This window comes from Clarias gariepinus, chromosome 4 (genome assembly GCF_024256425.1).
Source record: "Clarias gariepinus isolate MV-2021 ecotype Netherlands chromosome 4, CGAR_prim_01v2, whole genome shotgun sequence".
NCBI lineage: Eukaryota > Metazoa > Chordata > Actinopteri > Siluriformes > Clariidae > Clarias > Clarias gariepinus.
In genome coordinates this window covers 34,686,855-34,708,315 of record NC_071103.1, presented here as the reverse complement: position 1 = coordinate 34,708,315, position 21,461 = coordinate 34,686,855, and the positions used below count along the sequence as shown (strand labels likewise).

Genomic DNA, 21,461 nt, shown 5'->3' with positions numbered 1-21,461 from the left:
TGACCACTCTTTCAGAAATGAGAAAATAATAAAATGTTGAGCTCAGGGGAAATCCATGGTGGGAAATCATGATTTATGATATTTAACGCATCATTTTGTCCAACCCAATAAACCAACATTTTGCATGAGACATTTTCTTCTGCCTTGATAATTGTTTCTGTAAAATACTTTAGTTCTTCCAGCAATCAAATCATAATTTTAGTGTATGCAAAAATACTTTTCAATTATTTAAAGATGTTTTAACAGTGGATGTGACTAGAGAATTTGTAAAATTTTGTTAGTCTTTGAATTCTAATGTTAATCGAGGGCCTTAACTTTGTATCTAAGCTCACACACTGTACTGTATACCTTCATCCATTCAGGTATACTCTCTGATCGGACGCCAGTCTATCTCACGGCACAGTTTAATATATTAACAAATAGAACTGTGCAAAGATCTTGAGCCACTCTTAATTTTTTCCATATTTTAAGAGCCAGACTTTCTTCTATTTTAAATGTTGCCTTGAGTAAACGTCTCCAGGCTTCCTGAAGGACTGTTTTTGGCTCTCATTTTCTGTCCTGTCCCTGTACCTGAGCAATTTCAGAGGTTTTTTGTTTGTTGAGCCACACAAGTGACCTATGAATCATTCAAGCATAAAAAAAAACATCTTACTTACTGGTGATGCTGAATGCTGAGTAAATGGAACAGATGAGAGGGGAAATGAGGTTGTTGCTGAGGTTGTTCCATAAACAACCAATTTTAAATTAATATCGTTAGCCACTTTGCAGTCTGTCACAAGTAAAACATTTGTTCTCATTTCTTTAATTTAATGTACATAATTTCATTTTATTTATTATGAAGAAATAAGGCTTGGATCCAGACTTTTGCACAGTACTGTACTGTACATTGTCATTTTGAACAAACAATATTACTACAGAATGGTTTTTACAAGTTGAGCTGTTTGCTTCTCTCAGGTCCCGCTGTCCGGTTCAACAGTTTTGAGTTTGACAAGCCAGCCCCACCCCCTGTTGTTGGTCAGCACACAGTCGAGGTCCTGAAGAACATCCTGGGCTACAGTGATGATGTCATCAACCAGCTGCTGACTTCACAGACTGTCACTCAAAATACAGTTTACTAATGCTAGCGAGCAAGGCATGGCCAAATCCACTTCTAAAACGTGATCAAAGTGCCTCCTTTTACCAAATAAACACTCTTTAATGCACACACACACACACACACACAGAACATTGACTTGACACTACGGGAGAAATATTGTTCCACCTCCCACATTCAATGGTTATGTTTTAGAAATTAATCGGCCAAAAAAAGCCAACCTAAAAGCTATCCACGAATGTAACAATAATAACTGAATGACGCATGAGGAGGCTCGGAGGGTCTGGCCTGCCAGTTGGCGTGTCCAGTGGAATTTGGTCTGGCTCGGTGACCTGCGCTCACATTCACATCACCTCACATCTCTTCTTCCTGTTTTATTGATCAATATTGTATCCAGACTCCCTGCTGGATAAGCTTTCAAATCAAGCATTCGGCAACGAGAGGAAGGAAAAGCTATTTCTCAGCTCTTTGGGCTGTCTCTTACAGTTTTAAGCTCATTACCGTCTTGCCTAAATTCACAATTTCTGACTGAACGCCAAGTCTAGCGTGGAAATACCCTACGTCATATCTGGAAATACCCTACGGTTAATGATGCACGGCACAACTCGTAATGTTTGCCTAGTGTGAATTAAAATACAATTGGAAATCTTGGAAATGATCCAAGTTACTGTAACACTACAAATTTAAGAGGAGCATCAGTGACTGAAAACCTACTTCAGACAGTCTTCTATTAATTGGCTACTTCTTGTTATGGGGTAAATATAATGACAATACATCACTATTACAGCTTCTATCACCTTCCAAGAGAAGTATTGGACTTTGTCCAAGGGTGACTTCTGTTTTTACACCTGCCCAAATAAACCACACCAAGAAAGCACCATTTGTTAATGCCAAGGTTGAATTCAAGCAAAACACTAATGCAAGTCATATGCTTTTGTTTACACTCGGAATTATTTCACGATTTAATCTAGAAAACAGTATTTTAAAGCTATTCTTAAATGATGTTTATAATGACATTCTCATTGCTTTTATGTTTCTCTACAGCTTTTATGTTAAACTTTTTTTTTTCCCTGTTAAAAATTTCAAGTTCTATGGAAGACTATATTTAGCAGAGGTGACGTCAGACTCAGGAAAGTACCAGATTAAATTTGCCTAAAAGCTTATGTCATTTAACCTTTTACCTTAAATGCTGAAACTGAGCTACTTTCCCGCTCACACAGCCTCTTTGTTCCTGAGTGTGAGCAAAACTGCATCGAGTTCAGATTGTGTACTGTATTTTATGCAGTGAATGCCGTGATAATTAGCGTAATAAGTGCACTACAATATGACCGGAATCCTTATTGCATTGTTAAATCATATAATTAATCAGTTGATTGTCTAATAAGCACACTTTATAATAGGTAACATTACTGGATGTGTTGACAAAACTGTATAAGAGTAATTCTTGTGTTTATATGAAAAAATCTTAAAACGTTATACATGTTTAAATGGGAAAAAGTTTATTTGGTCTGACAAAATGTGCAATCATCGTGTACGATTGGCTTTCAAATCAAATTAGGACTTGTGGTTCAGTCACATTTCTCATGAATGAAGGCGTAAAACTGATCGACATTTACAGATAAGACTTCAATCAAAGTAGGGTGATGAGTCTCTTAGCCGCAGTAAAACATTTAAATGGTGCAAACATTTTAAAGAAGGCCATTCATTCATAAAAAACTGATTCCAGCCAAGGTGGCTCAAAGCCGACTGCAGTCGTTTGTGTGAACATCCAGTGAGGGACACCTTATGTTTGAAAATCAAAGGGATGCCCTTGTCTGTGCGAACTGTACACACCATCATTCACCAACACTACTTGCACATCACAGGGGGTTCCACATTTTCGGGGCCCATTGGGGAGTTCCTGGGAGGCTAGCATTGCGATCAGGGCCCCGGTGCACTAAGAAAACTTTCTACCCTGATGGTACCCAAGCACTTGTGAAATACTGGGTTAAGGCCATTTTATAGAGAAGCAATGCTAGTTTTTAATCTCATAACTGTGTTGTTATTTCGCACAAAATCACAAGTCCCGGTTTGGCTTGAATGTTCCTTCATATTTTGAATTCACTGTATTGTCTAAATGTAAATGTAAATGTTTTTACATTAAATTCATGAGGACTTGAGTGACACAATATCCTCGCCCTAAAGATCTGATGTATCCATCAATTTCTGTAAAAGAGAATGTACAGACTTTGATATACCTTCTAGAAGACTTTATGTACCAAAATCATTATTAGGAAGAGCAAAAAAAGGAACGCCATAATTCCTCCTGAATTTATATAGTTTTCCCTTGCACTATATATTAAATTATTTAATTCAATCAGACGATCCTTACTGCCTGCATCTTCCCAATTAATATGTTATCCATTTCAGCCAGGGGTAGCTCAGTGGTTAAGGCATTGGACTACGGTTCGGAAGATCCCAGGTTCAAACCCCACAACCACCAGGTTGCCACTGTTAGGCCCTTGAGTGCGGCCCTTAACCCTCAACTGCTCAGATGTATAATGAGATAAAAATGTAAGTCGCTCTGGATAAGAGCGTCTGCCAAATGCCTAAATGTAAATGTAAATTTCATCTCCTATTTCTCTTTTGTCCTGTTTTTTGCACAAAATAGTCAAATGATGAACAGTTCTCATGTTTTTTTTCTATAAAAAGTGGTATTTTAAAATAAAGGGTTTTACATTCAGGTGTAAATTGTGTAATGTGTGTGGCTCATTTAAGACTTTAAAAGATCTTAAAAATGAAATGGTGTATACTCGTCCGACAATTTTGGCAGCTCTGCCCCTGAAGAAGGGAAAAAACATTCAGTTGAGCTTATTGCACAACCCAGAGACTAAAGAATGCAGCATTTATGTAAGAAGTGTCAATGCAATAAAATGATATTGCGTCTTAACTTTTGCACTCTCACTACGTCCAGATGTTTACGAACCGAATGAGCGTTGTTTAACTACACTTCACAATGATGAACTCAACAGGTGCAAGGTCCAAAAACACAACTCTATTTGTTCAGAGGTTCAGTGACTATAGTAGCTCAGAGTAGAGTGATTCAGTCCCTCCGGGGAATTAGGGTTGTTTCGGATGTCAGTAATTGCCAGATATTTTTCACGTCTGATTTTTTTCCCCCCGTCTGTTCTGCACACTTGATGTCAAACACAGGCTGGGTCACGGCAGGACAGCATCATGAGTGTGACCACTATAAAGGACACACCACTGAAAAAGTTTATTTAAATCCAGCCAGTAACTGTCGTGTGATTTTACTACATTTGCAGCATGATTAGTCCTAACATGTGGTTTTGACAGAATTTTGTTTAGGCTTCAGGTTGAAAGCGGTGAGGAGCTGAGTCTTGCTTTTAGACACCATGAGAAGCAAATCTTTCTCTTTCGAGAGCTAAAAAAGGGAGTTTTCCTGAATGAGTCATTTGTTTGGATGGTTCCACATCATTTCACTGGAATCACATTTTAATAGGTACCCTGCATAAACTACGGGTCAAAACCTTATACGCCTACAGCCACATTTTTTTGCATTTCAGGAGACTTTATTGTAATTTTCGTGGCCAATTTAAATAGATAGTTGCCAGATACTGATGCAGATTTGTTTTACTTTTAATGAAATGGTAGTAGCGATAAACAGCATACTTTAATAGCTGAAGACAATTTATTGATGCACTATTTACTGTGTGAGAAGTTTGTTTAATGTTATACGCTAGGCTTTGTACCAGGCTAGGCTTTTGTACCTTTATTGGTAGATTAGCCAAACAGTTCTGATAGCTTCTGTATGCTCACCATAACATTACAGTGCAAAACATTAGCCAGACCACCAGACCTCCTGGCTGTGCTGTGGTGTCTGGCACCAGGATGTCGGCAGCCCTGGGATCTTTGCCTGCTGGGACCTATGCATGGCAGGCTATGGTGCACTGGGTGTAGTGATGTCTTTCTATCCTGACTAGCATTGACTTTTTTTCAGTGTGTTGTGCTGCATTGGCTTTTCTGTAGGATGGGACCAGATAGGTCAGACTTTGGTCTCTGCGAGTTTAATGAGCCTTGGGTGCCATGACCGTGTCACCATTTATCCGTGTTACTGTGTTAATGTTATGTCTGTTTAGTGTATCCCCCAAAAATCCAAGCTACTTACAGTACTGGCAGTCCTTTACTTCCTTACAAGGGGTTATATGACATGTTAAGATAAAACCAGGGCAGTATAGAGGCGTATAGGTTAGCACTGTCACCTTGCATGTCAAGAGTTGGAGGTTCAAATCTTGCCTCCACTCTGTGTGCATAAATGTCTGTGTATGTTTCCTTCAATTTCTCTGGTTTCCCCTTAGACATTCACTTGATTGGCGTTACCAAATTGGCCATAGATAATGGATGGAAAAAAAAAAACAGGATTTAATTTTTTCTTTTAATTTTTTAGACAGTTAAAAAACAGTATTGAACAGTTAGCTAAAACTATCTGCTGGTTAAAGTTAAAGTTAAGAATATCAGAGTGAAATTTCAGAAACACCAGACCACATGCATTATAAGAATCTTTCAAAACATTTTTATTTTTTTTTATTTTAGGTTGGTGCGCCATAATTCATTTGCATGGAATAGAAAAAAATGTTTCATGCTTGTGTAAACATTGCACTATGATTAATGGTAAAATTCCCCAAACGTGTTAAATAAAACCTTTTTTATGTTGATGCTTGTCTAATTACAGTCATTGATTCAGATAACCTCCTGCATCTACCTTTGCCTTCAGCTGCTCTTATTTGAGATCCAGCAAAAGTCATGGTGGAATGAGCAAAAGATCCAAGCATCGAATCTGCAACTCAAAAATGTTCCAATTTATGAGCAAATGTCATTCCCATGGAAATAGTTTGGAAGGTGTGAGCGACTTTGATAACCGCTTCAAATCAGCTGCCCAGGAGACGTTTGTTTATGTTTACAAGTCCTTGTTTGCTTGTTTTCAGCACATGGTCTCAGGATCACATGGATATGAAGTCCTGGGAGAGCACTGGGAAGTGCTTTCCTGTTTTCAGTTCGGGTTCCGCTGACACATTCGGAGAAGGAAACGGGTTATCCAGCCCGGCCAGCTGTGCTTGACATTAGCCCCTTCCTGGCATCCCACACTGCATCTGTCCGGCTCCAGCCAATAGGAGATGACCTATGCCGCCGTCACTTCCATTCTTGTGTGTGTACACCATTGCTGTGACGACGGAGAAGTTCCGGAGTGATGGGCTACCCGAGAGATGAAATAAGCAGAGCTGGAGTAGGCCCAAGGTTTCGGAGAAAGAGACGGAAAGAGTGAAAGAAGGACGAGGAGAGAAAAAGGTGGGATGTGAAAGCCATCTGTTTGACTGCTGGAGAAACTCTGTTAATCTTTCGACTTCTCCCATACTCAGAGAGACGTAAATCTTCTGTTAAAATGACCAGGAACTTTCAGTGAAGGGTTGGAAAATCTGAAGAGGCTCTTTTGTAGGCTAAAGGTGGCAGCTTTCATCAGCAGGTTTTTCAGTGCTGAAAATCTTGGATTTCCCAGTGGTTGCTGTAACCTACACTTGTCTACTGCAGCGTGTGTTGTTTTTTTTGTTTGTTTTTTTGCAGGAGCAAGCCAAATTTTTGGCATACACTGGCAACTGTTTGCTGCTACATAAATTAGGTTATGAATAAGTCCTCTGTGAATGTTTCTTAGTTCTTCAAAGTTGTCCCATTTGGTCAGTGTTGTACCATAATCCATGTGGTTGAACAACCTAGGTTCTACCCTCACTTACTTGAAGTATATTTTCCATGGCTTAGTTAATTGACAAGAGTGCATTAATCTCATGTGTCATGTAAGTAATGATGTTCTAATCTGACCATTGCTTGTGACTGACCGCTGCTAGGGTGGAAAGCAGCATATTAATCTAGTAAATGCCGTCATATGGCTAAATGGATAAATCATGACCGTGATGATGTAAAGCCGCACTTGCCTGCACCACTGAGATTATAACACCAGTGTCCAGAGGGAGGATCAGCTGTGAGTGTGTGTAATTTCAGAAGAAGAGTGTGGGAGTGCTGAGAGGAAATGGCTATGGCCTGATGACAATCTAGCACACTTGACAAAAGCCACCCAGAACCTGCTGGAGTGTGTTTTTCAATGAGTAAAGTCAGGTGAGACCTGTCCACTCAGAGATCAAGTAAAAAGTACCTTGGCTTTCAACCACACTGGCGTTGATATGCTTATTATTTCAGTAACTACAGGCCAACTCTTAGACTCTGTGTGCTATGATAACAGCCTCCACTATCGGATGTACTGTAACTACCCATGTTCAACAGTCCTTGTCATATGTGATACCAATTGTATGGAAGAGTGCAGTTGGTGCTTTTTTACACAATTGCAATGACACATGTTAGCTAAGTATCGGTCAAGTGATTGTGATGAAATTGGCGAGAACTACATTAAAAGAAACTCCACCCTTAAATAACTAGCGATCTTCAATAGTTTCCAAGATTTACTTTGTAACAAGCTGATCTTTTTAGCTGAAAATTTTCATCTCTCCACCTATTGTTTTGGTTAATAACTTCCCACCTTGCCCACAATGCTGTTAGTTCGATACAGCAGGCTTCACCTTTACATATTGTAGGCCCTAATGTGGGAGCTTGAGTTTAGTCTGTTCCGTTCTCTAACCCTTTCATCTATGCACTCTGCTTAAACAGATCAATTTCTCTGTGCTTACATGCAATCAACACCATCACACTTCTCATCTTATAGATCCCTAATTTACTGTAGCTGTGCTGAGTCTCTCTTATAACTCAGAGTGGCTGTGTCATGTGCAGGGGCTGCATTGCATTGTGCCACTTCAAGCCCCAACATCACTATTTCCACATCTGGCTGCATGGATTTTGCATGTTATTCTTGTGCTAGATGGATTTCTTCCAAGTACACTGGTTTCCTCCTGCATTCCCAAGACATGCAGATTAGGCCATTTGGCATTTCCAAATTGCATCTAGCATGTGAATGAGCATGTGAGTGTGTGTGTATAGGTGTGTGCCCTCCAATAGATTGTCCATGGTGTACCCGTGCACTAACAATGTTGAGTGAGTGAGTGAGTGAGTGAGTGAGTGAGTGAGTGAGTGAGTGAGTGAGTGAGTGAGTGAGTGAGTGAGTGAGTGAGTGAGTGAGTGAGTGAGTGAGTGAGTGAGTGAGTGAGTGAGTGAGTGAAAAAAGCAGCTCTTATAGTGTTTTAAAAGTTGATATACAGTATTAATGATTAGATAACGAACAATGGGAATTAATAGGAATAAAGTATAAAAAGAAATAAGAGATGCCTTATGTACATATATTTCTTTAATTTTAAATAGTTTATTATGAATGATTGAATGAAAGGTACGCCATTTCTTCTTGTGGTCCAGCTTGGTGTGTTTATCTTTGGTGTCTCTTTGTAATTAGTTTACATTTGTCTTTGACAGGATCTGACACTATTGCCATCCAGTCTTAGTGCATTAACTGTGTTTTACAGAGACTTCAGTGCTGACAGAATTCTACTTGAGACAGTCACGGAGCTGCCAGGGTTTGCTTTTAAAGGCATCACTTATGACAAGCGAAAGTACTGTTGGGATTAGTCAGTTCCCCTCTTCACCAGGCAGCCGACAACATTGTTAGACAGGTCCTGCTGGTCACATGATGCTCAAGCAGCGTAGTAAAGATTTTACTGAATACAAGAAAATAATTCAAAACGAACAGATTTTGTTTGGGTTCTAAAGTTACACCATATAGACAGGAAAATGGGATAAAATGCCATTTTGGAATTATTTTGACAATTATCTTTCACAACATTTGCCTGGCAAAAAAATTTTCACAATTTCAGTATATGTATAAGTATATATCAATATATATATACTTAGCCTGAAATATATATATAGATGTATGTGTGTATATATATATATATATATATATATATATATAGATAGATAGATAGATAGATAGATAGATAGATAGATATACAGGCCAAAACCTTCACTCATTCAATGTGTTTTCTTTATTTTCTTGACCATTTACATTGGTAGATTCTCACTAAAGGCATCAAAACTATGAATGAACACATGTGGAGTTATGTACTTAACAAAAAAAAGTGAAATAACTGAAAACATGTTTTATATTCTAGTTTCTTCAAAATAGCCACCCTTTGCTCTGATTACTGCTTTGCGCACTCTTGGCATTCTCTCGATGAGTTCCCAGAGGTGTTTAGCACTTGTTTGCTCCTTTGCCTTCACTCTGCGGTCCAGCTCACCCCAAACCATCTCGATTGGGTTCAGGTCCGGCGACTGTGGAGACCTTTTTTTGTTAAGTACATAACTCCACATGTGTTCATTCATAGTTTTGATGCCTTCAGTGAGAATCTACCAATGTAAACGGTCATGAAAATAAAGAAAACACATTGACAGATAGATGAGAATGTGTGTCCAAACTTTTGGCCTGTACTGTATATATATATATATACACACACACACAACTTAAAACGAGGTTCATGGTGTGTTTGTAAATCAACCAGTAAAAACAATATCTCTTTGTATTGGTATAAATCACCCACTTGTCATCTTTACTACACAGACACTGCTCTGATCTGTGCATTTTGGTAACCTTCACCGAAGAATTCCTCTGCATCACACCCTGCAAGCCTGGACTTATTTATCCATGATTGGCAAGTGTATTGAATTCTTTTTTTTTTTCATTTGCTTCAAAAATGTTGTGTCCTCAATGTAGCATTTCACCCCTCTAGCCATGTAACATGAAACATGCCTGTTGTTTTTCAGTTAATTTATTTTCATTGTAACCAGGAATTTGTCTATACATACTTCCATGCACTGGTCATTTGAAACGGAAAGAAATGCCACAATTGTCCCACCTATTAAAAGGTCAACCATATCCCATGGGTTGGTGTGGTTAAGCTTTAGTCCTTTTCCTGGAGAGAAGGGTCATCATTTGGTTAAGCAGGAAAAAAAAGTTGACTTTAGAGCTCTGGGTGCTCCCTCTGGTGCAGAATGTCTGGGGTAACAGGGTCTCAGGCTCAGCAGAGAAGGGACAGAAGCCAAAAGGGAGAGAGAACAAATGACTAAGAAAAACACACACAGAGGGTACAAAAGGGGGGCGGGGAGAGGATGGGGTCAAAAGCTGGAGATGATTTTTGTTAAAGTTGAATTGTTTATTTCAAACCATCCACTCAGTATGTATCTGTATATGTGCATTATCCCTGTGAGAAAAAAAAACTGAATGCCTTTGCCAATGTTGTCAAGACTTTTTTTTTTTCACTTACAGCATCTTTTGTTTAATATACAGTACAGTATTACATTGTCAATAGATTAAGAAACGACATACATATTCAAGGGATCATTTACACCTATTAGTCAAGTTCAGACAGACTGAATTTAATCCTTTTTGTTTGCCTATGAACAGGAAAACAAGAAGAAAAAACTAACAAAAAAAGTCTTTCATTCATTGTCAAAAAAAACTGTAATAGGTGTTTGTTTACACCTTTGCGAGTTAGCAGAGAAATCACAAAAATGATTGGAGTAGGGAGAACTCGGAGAAGTGCTTCCCTGCAAATTCTGCTTCTTGATTTGGTTGTCTATTTTTTTTCCCTCTTTGATTACAGTGTTTATGAACACCATTCCTGTTTTGTGCTGCTTTCTTTTTTCTTCTCCATACCGAGTTTTCGTCATAGTTGCTTTGACAAATAAATCTCATCCAGTCATCTGTAAGGGTGTGCTTTAAAACAACATGGACTTTGAAAAAACTTGGACAAGTTGTTCTAGGCATTTTTAACAATTGACATCATTACAAAGCAGCTTTACCAATATTTGAATAAAGATTTCAAATTTAGATTCTCAATGGGCATTCTATTTATCTATCACATTACATGAGTTCATTAACATTCATTATCAAGTATACACCAGTAAACTAGTGACAGGATCATGTGCACCCAAGGCTCATCCGTCCCCACTGGGATCTAAGGACGGTCTATCAGTTCTGATCCCACAGGAAAGCCAATGCAGCACAAAAGACTTGTGGAATGCTGGCCATGATAGTAGTTCCAGAACACTCAGTGCACCACAGTTCATCATGTACAGGATCCTTCGATTTCCCCATATTCCAATATGATTGAGCACTCATGGGATACACAAGACAAACTAGTCTGATCCACAGAGGCCCCAACCTGCAGCTCCCAAATTATTCATTGCCAACGTGATGCCAGACACCACAGCACACCCTGAGAGATCTTGTAGAGTCATGCCTCATGGGCTAGACCTGCCCAAGCAGTAATAAGGCATAATGTTTTGCGCTATAATGTGATAGCAAATCAGTGTATATATAGAAGAGTACCGTACAGATACTTTGAGGCAGCTATGACCTCTCCAAACTGGTCAGAGCTTCAGCAACCACATTTCTGCTTCCTGATTCAACTGTTTAAAGCTTCTCAAATGGGGCCCTGATGTCATGTGATGTGATGTGATGTGATGTGATAGCCCCACATGGACAGGCTAACGATCGATGAGATCACCACTTAAACCATGAACCCAGCAGGAACTCATGGTTGTCAAAACATTGTGGTAATGTTAATTTGGCAGCTATACAGGCATTAGGACACCCCTGATATTAGGTTGTGTTTGAAAGCTATAATCACTCTGATAAAATGAGGTCAAGCCAACGTTGACTGCATGATGTTGGGATAACACTGCAATACCCCAACTCAATGACACACACACACACACAAAAAAAACTTTTATTATTAGCATTTATTTTTTTATGTCAAAACTATATGTGATACTGCAGTGCAGCTGAATCATGACTAATCATAAGTGATATCATTCACTCACTTTTCACCCTTATGTTGTTTAATAACCTTTGGGTTCACTTTCTCTGCTTGGGATTTCTGAACGTGAACGCCACTTACGATAGCATTATACAGTGTTAGGGTTCTTGTTGGGAAGATGACCTGGGACTGAACTGCTACAGTATGAAGTCTTTATTAATGAACAGTTAATCATATCAACAAAATAGACTTTTTAAAAGTTTAAAGGTAAAATTGTAATGGATTTAGGAATGCGTTGATGCTTAGATTTATAATTTTCTCATAAGCTCATGAAGTCCTGGTTGGACAATTTCACTTTATGATCATGTAGTCATGCTATAAATGTGGGTAAATGCCTAAATAAATAAATAAATCCACACTGATGCAGAAGAAATGACAAAAGACATGTAGAGACAGATACAACAAGTTAACTTCTTAATTATATACTAATTAAGTAACATAACAACAATAATAAAAACAATAATAATAATGATGATGATGATGAAAATGAATAATTAACAGTCACTAAATCCCTGTAGCTCACACCTCAATTTTATCCTCTAGCTATACTGTAGGTGAAGTAGTGTGAAAAAGTGTGGTAACCCTAGCAAAACAGTGTAATGGCGTGAAAAGTTTTGGTTATTTTAATAATGAATGGCTGTAAAACTATACTAAACATACCCCAGCATGTTAGGCAGTTAGGTTAACAGCGCAGAGTTAAGGTTAATACCCAAGGGCCATACAGTGGTGACTTTTGTGCTAGGACCTGAACCACTGACTTCTTAACAACACAAAGTCTTAGCAACTTGAACTACTACTTTCTTTTTAAGCTGCAGCCAAATGTCCATCAGCAACATATTCAAATGCAAATTGTTAAAAGTAAAATGTCTCAATCATAAACTCTGCTGCATAAATACTACAGTGTGTACAGTATGTGCATGAAAATTTGCGACTCTGTGGTCGCACAAAATCATTTCACTGCATATTGTACTCTGTATGATTGTGTATGTGACAAATAAAATTTAAATTTAATTTTAATTTAATTTAAATCACTGTCAAAAATACGTCATTAAGGCCACATGCACAGGCATTACTATCCGAGGGAAGAGGAATCGATTCGAAGCATGCGCCCCGCCACTGTTTTAAACTCCTAAAATCTTACCTACTATTGTTAAAACATTTCTGTAATTTTACTTCTCTTAAACATGTCTAAATCTGTGAAAAAAAAAAAAAAAAAAAACGTACCTGAGACGATGAGAGAGCGCTCGGCTGCTGATCTGGCATTTTGGCGCCAGTGGTTTAAAACAGTGGCGGGGAGCATGCGCCGAATCGATTCCTCTTCCCTCGGATAGTAATGCCTGTGCATGTGGCCTTAATGACGTATTTTTGACAGTGATTTAAATTAAATTAAAATTAAATTCAAATTTTATTTGTCACATACACAATCATACAGAGTACAATATGCAGGGGAGATGAATACCCGCAGCGCCAGAGAGAGAAAAACCGTTGGCTCAGTTGTGATGACGCGACACTCGGTGTCAAACAAGAAGCGCATGCGTTATACACTGTATAACTCGGTGCTCGTAAACCACAACGCTCGTTTTAAGTCAAAATGTATAAAAAATCTTTGCTCGTCTTCCGGAACACTCGTGAACCCGTTACTCGTAATCCGAGGTTCCACTGTACATGCATTAAAAACATAGCAGAATTTGTTTGGAGAAATGCTTGCAGCTTCCTGATACCTTTTCTTGATATATTCAGATAGGTCTATGGAAAGTTCTAGAAAAGTCCTTGAAACCTCTCATAAGTTCTAAAACACCTGCAAATGATTGCAAGTTATATAAAATTCTAAAACTACCTGGAAAGATCTGGAAAATAAATATATTCAAAATTTTTACAATGCAAAACAAAAAAACTTCTTAGCAAGTTAAATATATTAGAATCTAGCCAAATCATCTAAAATGTATTAAATATGTTTATAATAAACTTCATAAAAATTTATAAAGCTAACTTATAGTAAAATGTTATTAAAGTGCAAGTAAAAATGTCATGTTCTGTTGGAAGATAGTTTTGTCTTTTAAGAACTGAATTCCTAAAAACTAGCAAAATTATCTGTCAATAGGACAAGGTATTTTTCACTTGCAATTTTAGTTGCATTTGACTAGAAATAGGGTTATTATAGCAACAAAGGCTGCCTAACTATAGACTTGGATTAAAAAAAATAAAACACATGGATGTGATGGCCAGGTGTCCACAAACGTTTAATCTTTAGTGTATATCAGTCCGAAATCATGAAGCTACTCTAAAAGGTGTAAGGGATCTTTTTTCCCATTTTGCTCCTGTGTGATGAGGTTTTCTCTCTACTATGTAACCCTACAATTCAGTCAGCAACCATCACTCCAAAACTACTACACTATTATATTTTGACATTTAGTGACTTAAGATTTTTTGGATCAAATAGAGGTATACATTCTCATGCCTAAAATTCTTCTTATTTATAACCGTCTTGGAACCTTGTACCTTAACATTGATTCGTTGGATATTCATCGTGGGCTTTTATTTAGCATTGTAAACCTGCCATTTTCACGGTATCCATTTGTAACATAGCCTCCTATTATAAGAACATTTTTAAATGCTTTTTTATTCATGTCTTTACTTCCATCACACTTCTGGGACACCCACAGAGAGGTGCCTGGGGCAAACATCTCCCTACACACACCCCCTGCTGGTTGCATTAAAGGGTTTGACACAGCAGTTTTACATCACATCGTATGACTTGAAAAGCTAGTAAAAAAGCTAGTAATGTTTTTTTCAATCTGATTGAAATCAATTTGATTTGTGATTCCAGCTTAAGTGTTTACATGGATGCTGATTTAAACATGTGCAAAGAGATTCTCCCCCCACTGTAAAGAAGAAGAAGAAAAACAAGGAGAATCAGTATTTATCTCTAAATTTTGATATTAAGTTAAGCTTCACATCTTTTCTGATAGATCCTGCCTTTTGCATTATGATTGGTTACAAGAATTCAGTCTCATACTGTATATACAGTAATTGGTTAGATTCTTTACTGCATATGAAATCACAAGAAATTCAGTACCCCTTCCTCAGTCAGAGACCCAGTGAAACAAAGTAAACACAGGTGGGAAAATAGTTCTCATGAAGAGGAATGGACGCAAGACTTTCCTCCCGGAAACTCATCAATTGATTTAATGTTACCGCCACATGGGTCAAACATGCACGGGAATAATATATATAGTATACAGACAGGAGAGAAACATCAGATCAAGTGCTTACCTTGCTAATATTTATTGTCAGACTGAATTGACATGTTTACATGATGCACGTCCATTCTGCGCTGCTATTTCTGATTATTAATGGAATATATATTAGAGTCTGTGTAAACACAGCTACATCACTTTAAAAAAAAAAATTCTTTTAAGGAAATAAAATCTAATAATCAAGAATAGTCAATAATATCACAAACTTATAAAAAAATATATGTGTATAAGCAAGATTTCAAATATAGTTTATCAAATTACAAGTTAAAACAAATATAAGACTAAATGCGGTCTGGTCCATAAGTACGTGGACAGTGACATAATTTTCATTTCCCTCAGTACACCATTAACATAAAATCTAAATATTTAGTGTACTGTAATAGTCTTTGAACGAGAGGTGTGACTCTTAATTATTTCATGATGAATAAAGGGGATAAAGGGGTCATTTAAAGTGTTGAATTTGCATTTGCATTTGCATTCATGGGAACTTGCAGTTAGACTAAGTGCAGTCCAAAAAGCTTTTGAGGCAAATTAAAGAGGTCATCATTAGGCTAAAAGAAATCAAAGACAGCAGAAACTTTAATGGTGGTTAAATCAACAATTTGATACATTGTGGCACAGTGACAGTGGTTGTGGTGTCGCAGCTCACAGCTCTGTGTGCATAGAGTTTGCATTTGTTTGTTTTTTTCCCATACTTGGTTGGATTCCAAAGACATGCAGATCAGGCTTTTTGGCATATCCAAATTGTCCAGAGTGAACGCTCTCAAATTGTCTCAAATGGCTGGTGTTTATTGATAATGTAACTGCTATACTTTCTTCTCAGATTTAGTCAAATGCTGCAAAATATATACAGTAGGATAGTGATTAACGGTGATTAAAGCTGTATGATGGCCTAAAACCTTCAGCAATTTTAATGAAATATTTTTAAACAACAAAGTAAGTAGTTGACCTCAAGCCAATTAAGTATGCTTTTAAGATTAAAATTCAAGCATTTGTCACATGATCCTTACAGCACAGCGAAATGATTTTTCACATATCCCAGTTAGGAAGCTGGGGTCAGAGCGCAGGGGCAGCCAGGATACAGATAGGGTTAAGGGCTCTTGCTCAAGGGCTCGATATTGGCAGCTTGGTGAAGCTGGGGGTTGAACCCCTGACCTTCTGATCAGTAACGCGGAGCATTAAACATTTTAGCCACCACTGCCCCCTCACTTACTAAATACAAAACTGAAGACAGAAAACCCCACAACTCAAAAGTGGCCGTAGTTAAGGGTTTAATAAAATAACTAAATGGTAGAATGTCAGTAATTAATGCTGTCCATGGGTTTTAAACTTCAGGCAGTCACAAACTGTAAAGGATTTGCATCCATGTATTATCCATAATTGTCCAATTATGTCCAATTTTAAGCCTGTGAAAATGGATGAACTGTATAAATTGAATTAAAGTCACATTTCAGAGTCAAAAATCACATCTTGATTGTTCCATTTTCAATTTGTGGTGGTGTACAGAGACAGAAATACCGACACAAACAATAGCCCTTATTGGCCTACTCTATAGCAGCACAGACTTTTATCCCTAGGAAATACATAATCAGTGCTATTTCCTTTATTCCCAAACGTTTTGCAGGATAGATGAAGCAATGCATTTTTTTAATTCCATAGATCTGAGTTTTGAACAGGACAATGGAAAAAGCATGCCCTCTGTCCTGAAGATTAAGAGATGCTTTTTATTGTCTTGTCTAAACATAATGTCTATGGCATCTACACATCATTCCTCTCAGTTTTGCATCTCAGTACAATACCAGTTCGTCTGCAATGCACCGACTCTCCTTGTGTCATCATAAACATCTGGCCGTCAGTCCCAAATATATTTACATGAAAAAGCTCAGTTCTCCAAAACAGGTTTATCTAAACAGGTTTGGTCTTTTTTTTTCCAGCTGTCCTTGATCACCCAATGCCACAACGCTGTCACAGGAACAGAAACTGGATCTGAAATAAGCAACCTTACAATAGAATTGTATACAGGTGTTCCCGTGGGCCTTCACTTGCTTGTTAAATCGGCCCTTTTATTTAAACAAGAGTGCTTTTTGAGACCTGGGTGTACTTTGCTTCTGATTGACCTCAGCACCTCCTGGGTCTCCTTGTGGTCTGCGGAAATCTAAAGGATACAGACGTGTTTCAAAGTGTGTGTACGGAGCCTGAGGCTTTCTGCTTTCTCCTTTAGTGCATTAGCAGATCCTGTTACATAATTGTGATACGGCGGTTCGTACAGAAGCCTTTTATGATATGCAGGGACGCATGCATGGCAGCCTGGGTTGGCTGAGGTGGAGCTGTAAAACCGAGGCCAGATGTGTTTCATTGGTAGCTGCTTGTCTTAGTAGTCGACCTCTCTCTCTTTCCTTAACTCTCACTTTTTTCTTTTTTTTTTTTTTTTTTTACCATGCGTGTATTTTACTGCTCTTTTACTCTGTGCTTTGGTACTGTAAGATACATCTCTACCCATACACTCCATCTCTAGCTGCTTCAGTGTTACACACACTCACACACTTACTCTCTCAGCAGGTTGCCTATTTTAGATGTTTTATGAGTCTCTGGGCACAGCAGGACTGGTGCCCACCTAATGCTTAAGCTTCAGGCCTCGCCATGCTGCTGAATATGTTTAATCCATTAAATGCTCATTATGCTGCTCTCAATCATTTTCCTTTCATAACCTCACTTTCAGTCTCTTTATTTTTTTTTTCCTCTCTAGGAGCTCGCTGGGCCTTCATCTCTTTTTATCTTTTCTTTTTTTTTCTTTTTTTTTTACATTTCATCCAAAACTATTTAGTCCCATTTAGTCATGTTTCATGAGTGCTTTATTTAACATCTCTTTGCTGAGTGTTGCAATGCAATTATTTACAGCTATCACTTTCACATTATTGGCATGTTAAAACCCTAAACTGTCTTAAAGCATATAGTGTGGTCCGAGAGCAGAGCTCAAGTGGAAGATATTGGCCAACGAACTCCACATTTCCAGCTCATCTCCCCATGGAGAACATCTCGGAAGGTGGTTCCATAAAAATTCCTCCGTTCTGTTTTGTAAACATTGTAAATTCCCTAATGTCTCTACTAATGGAGAAGATATCCCTTGCTTATATTAGCATAAAAGTGTCCCAGCTCTAGAGAATGATGAACTACAGTGCGAATGATAAAAAAAAAAAAAAAAAAGATTTTAAAAACAGAGCTGGGAAAAATAAAAAGTATAGTGGACACAGTATGAGCTTTATTAGACCTCACACTGGATCGATGATGTGTCTTCTCACTTCTGCACGTGTTTGTGTATGTATGCGTGCATGTGTTAGAGTGACTGGTTGCTTCCTCTGAAGTCCCGCCAAGGGTGTGTTCTGTTTATTAGTAGATGAGGGAAATGAGGGGTGGGTAAGCAGTGGGAGCGGTGCTTTTTGGAGAGGACCAGAGAAGAACGCTGCAGTCTAAACACCCATTCCAGCTGCTACAGGACGCCGCGCTGGCCAGAAAAAGCGTAGCTCCTTCCGTTATATCATATCCAATGCCTGTCTTTCCATATTTACACAATCCTCACACAGAAGCCAGCTATATAGCCGTCTGAGGAACCTGTCCCGGAGTCCTGTAATGTCACGTCTTTTCGTGCTTGTGGAACTTAATATCGCAGGACTTGATCAGTCCCCAGCTGGATAATGATGAATAAGCTCATTTATCATCAGCCTTCTTCATAGAACTCAAGGGAGATATGGTAGAAGCGTCACTAAAAACTAATGAGAGGTTCAACTTTTCTGTGCCAAAGCCTCAAAACACATGCAAGTGTGCATATGCGTCATGTGCATTTCCAATCAGAGGCAGAAGCCAAAAACGTGATTGAGACCGGACACCCCCTGAGTGCTGTAACAGGAGGAAGAGCAGTGAGGGGCGATGGCCTAAGTGCTTCTGTCAGCCGATGACACTTCCTATGAGCGCTTTTATTACTTCTGCTTCCATGAGAGGAACTCAGACTCTGGGCCCTTGAGTGATTTTTACGCCTGCATTCCTGGTGTATCGCGGCTACGGCAAAGCCACAATACAAACTGTTCCATTTCCAGCTGCAGCAGCGGCTTCCTGTAATTCCCCATGGTTCATAAGTCTGCTCTGAGTGTTTACATAGTATACACACAGACAGCTTTCACAAGCAGCCGGTGAAACTGAGAAGAATGTTTATTGCTTAACGTGACACCACAAGTCAAGGCGACTGTAAGACTGTAGACTCCTCTATAAAGTATTGAACATAGGCACGCATTGCATCCCGTTAAGGTGAATTCAGATGTCTGTTACTAAACATCTAATATTCAGCAGTGTTTCATCGAACACCTCTGCACATTACACTCGTAAATTATTTCCACGATCTACTGAAGTGACATTCTTTTTGTCTTTTCTTTTAAAACCCCTCTCCTTCCTTGTTACTGTGATCCTCTGAATGGCATTGATATCACCGAGACCGTAGCTAGAGCGCCGTTCTGTGCGGTTTCTCCATACGGCCAGGACGGATGATGCTCAGCTCTGTTGACATGTTTAGACGAGATGTTTATTTTAATATTTATTGAAAGAGTCTCCATTCGTAACGCTTAACAAGGGAAAAATGTATGTTTTCTTCGCCAGGTCTTCAGGACAGGGGACAATATCAGGACAACTGTTTATCGCTGCTATAAGGTCAGTGATAACAAGAACTAATGAGATGAGATGATTTACGACATTAAATCCAACTACAAACAATACAACCCTTGTATATTAGTTATATCTTCTGATATACTCTATGAATGATCCCACCAGGAGTGATAACAATACACTTGCACTTGTTTGACGAAAGAATGTCTGAAGAGAAGACGGATAGAGACAGAAGGATTTGATATGACCAATGCTTGACCATGTTCCTGTGTGCACTGCTAGGCAAATTCATAAGGTGATGTAATAATGTCCGAAGTAAAGGCAGGGAAGGGTGGCAGAGAGGAAGAAGGCAGGGAGGCATAGCAACATCCTCCATGGCACAGGGTGACGTAGTAATGTCCGTAGTAAAGGCAAGGAAGGGTGGCAGAGGGGAGGAAGAATGGAGACAGGCAGGGAGGCATAGCAACATCCTCCAGAGCACAGGGTGATGTAGTAATGTCTGTAGTAAAGGGTGGAAAGAGAGATAAGGACTTTCTTGCCAGAGTCAGTGGCTAACGTCAGCTGGACATGAGAGAACCATCTTTATCCTCCAGCCAGGATGTTCATGGCGATGCCACCCACCTGGGGTATGTTATACTAGACAAAGTGCCTGATGGGTCTCTGTTATGTGTTGGACTAGTGAGACTGCTGCTTAAGCACTGGCTAGAACCTGGTGTGGTAGGTTGCCCTGCCAGCTTTGACCTGGAGCTGCGAGTGGGTGGCCTGTTGGTTCAGTGTGTACCTGGAACTGGGTGTGAAAGGCCAAGCCATTGACCTCTGGCTAGAACATAGTGTGCGAGTCCACCCAGTCAGCCTCTACTCCGATTTGGGTGTGGGAGGCCATCCTGTCAACCTTTATCTGGAGCTCAACATGAGAGGCTGGTTCATCTGCCTTCCACTGGAGCTGGACGCTGTAGTGGAGGTTACCTCATTGACCTCTGACGTGAGCTTTTCTTTGGAGGACACCCTGCATTTGACCCTGATACTAAGAACAAAACTCAAGTAAAGATATGTATCTGAGCACCAGGAGCACCTGTTTCAGCAACTGCATAAACATTAAAAGGTTTCTGAGGCCTTTATATTTTTGTAAACCAGTGAGTTACTGTAGGACAATACAATCCTTATTCATTCTTTATTAGATTTTGGGTCCACCATGTGTCCAATAAAAAATACTATAGTAGAAACTGGTTCAGAGAGAACTCATCTTATGGAGCCTGGGCATTGAGGAACATAATTCAGGGTAAGTGGGTCACATCAAATGCCAGCATAATCATCAGCATAACCCTGGTGTTAAAGTATGTTCTTACTGTTGTTCTGCTGCTTCCAGTTTGTCTACAAAGTAATCGCTATGAAACAGATGCTTCAGAGATTTTTACAGATCTAAAGGATAAATCATAAAGTAATTGATAGATTAATGCAGTTAATGCTAGTATAAGCTGTGACAATAGGTACTACTTTTTAAGGTAAATGATGAACTGATGTCTCATGCATGCAGAATTTAATGCATACAGTACAGATTCAACAATGACATAAAGTTACATTTTTATGATTCAGATT

The 21,461-nt window shown here is 38.9% G+C and overlaps 1 protein-coding gene across 1 annotated transcript in view; it reads left to right on the top strand.

The window, feature by feature from the left end:
• Window positions 1-3,261, top strand: part of sugct (succinyl-CoA:glutarate-CoA transferase) — a 120,839-nt gene extending 117,578 nt beyond the window's left edge. The window contains exon 14 of the mRNA XM_053495456.1: window positions 955-3,261. Within this exon, the coding sequence (XP_053351431.1) occupies window positions 955-1,118 (164 nt within the window). The 3' untranslated portion in view covers window positions 1,119-3,261. The remainder of the gene's footprint in view (window positions 1-954) is intronic.
• The last annotated feature ends 18,200 nt before the right edge of the window (window positions 3,262-21,461 follow it).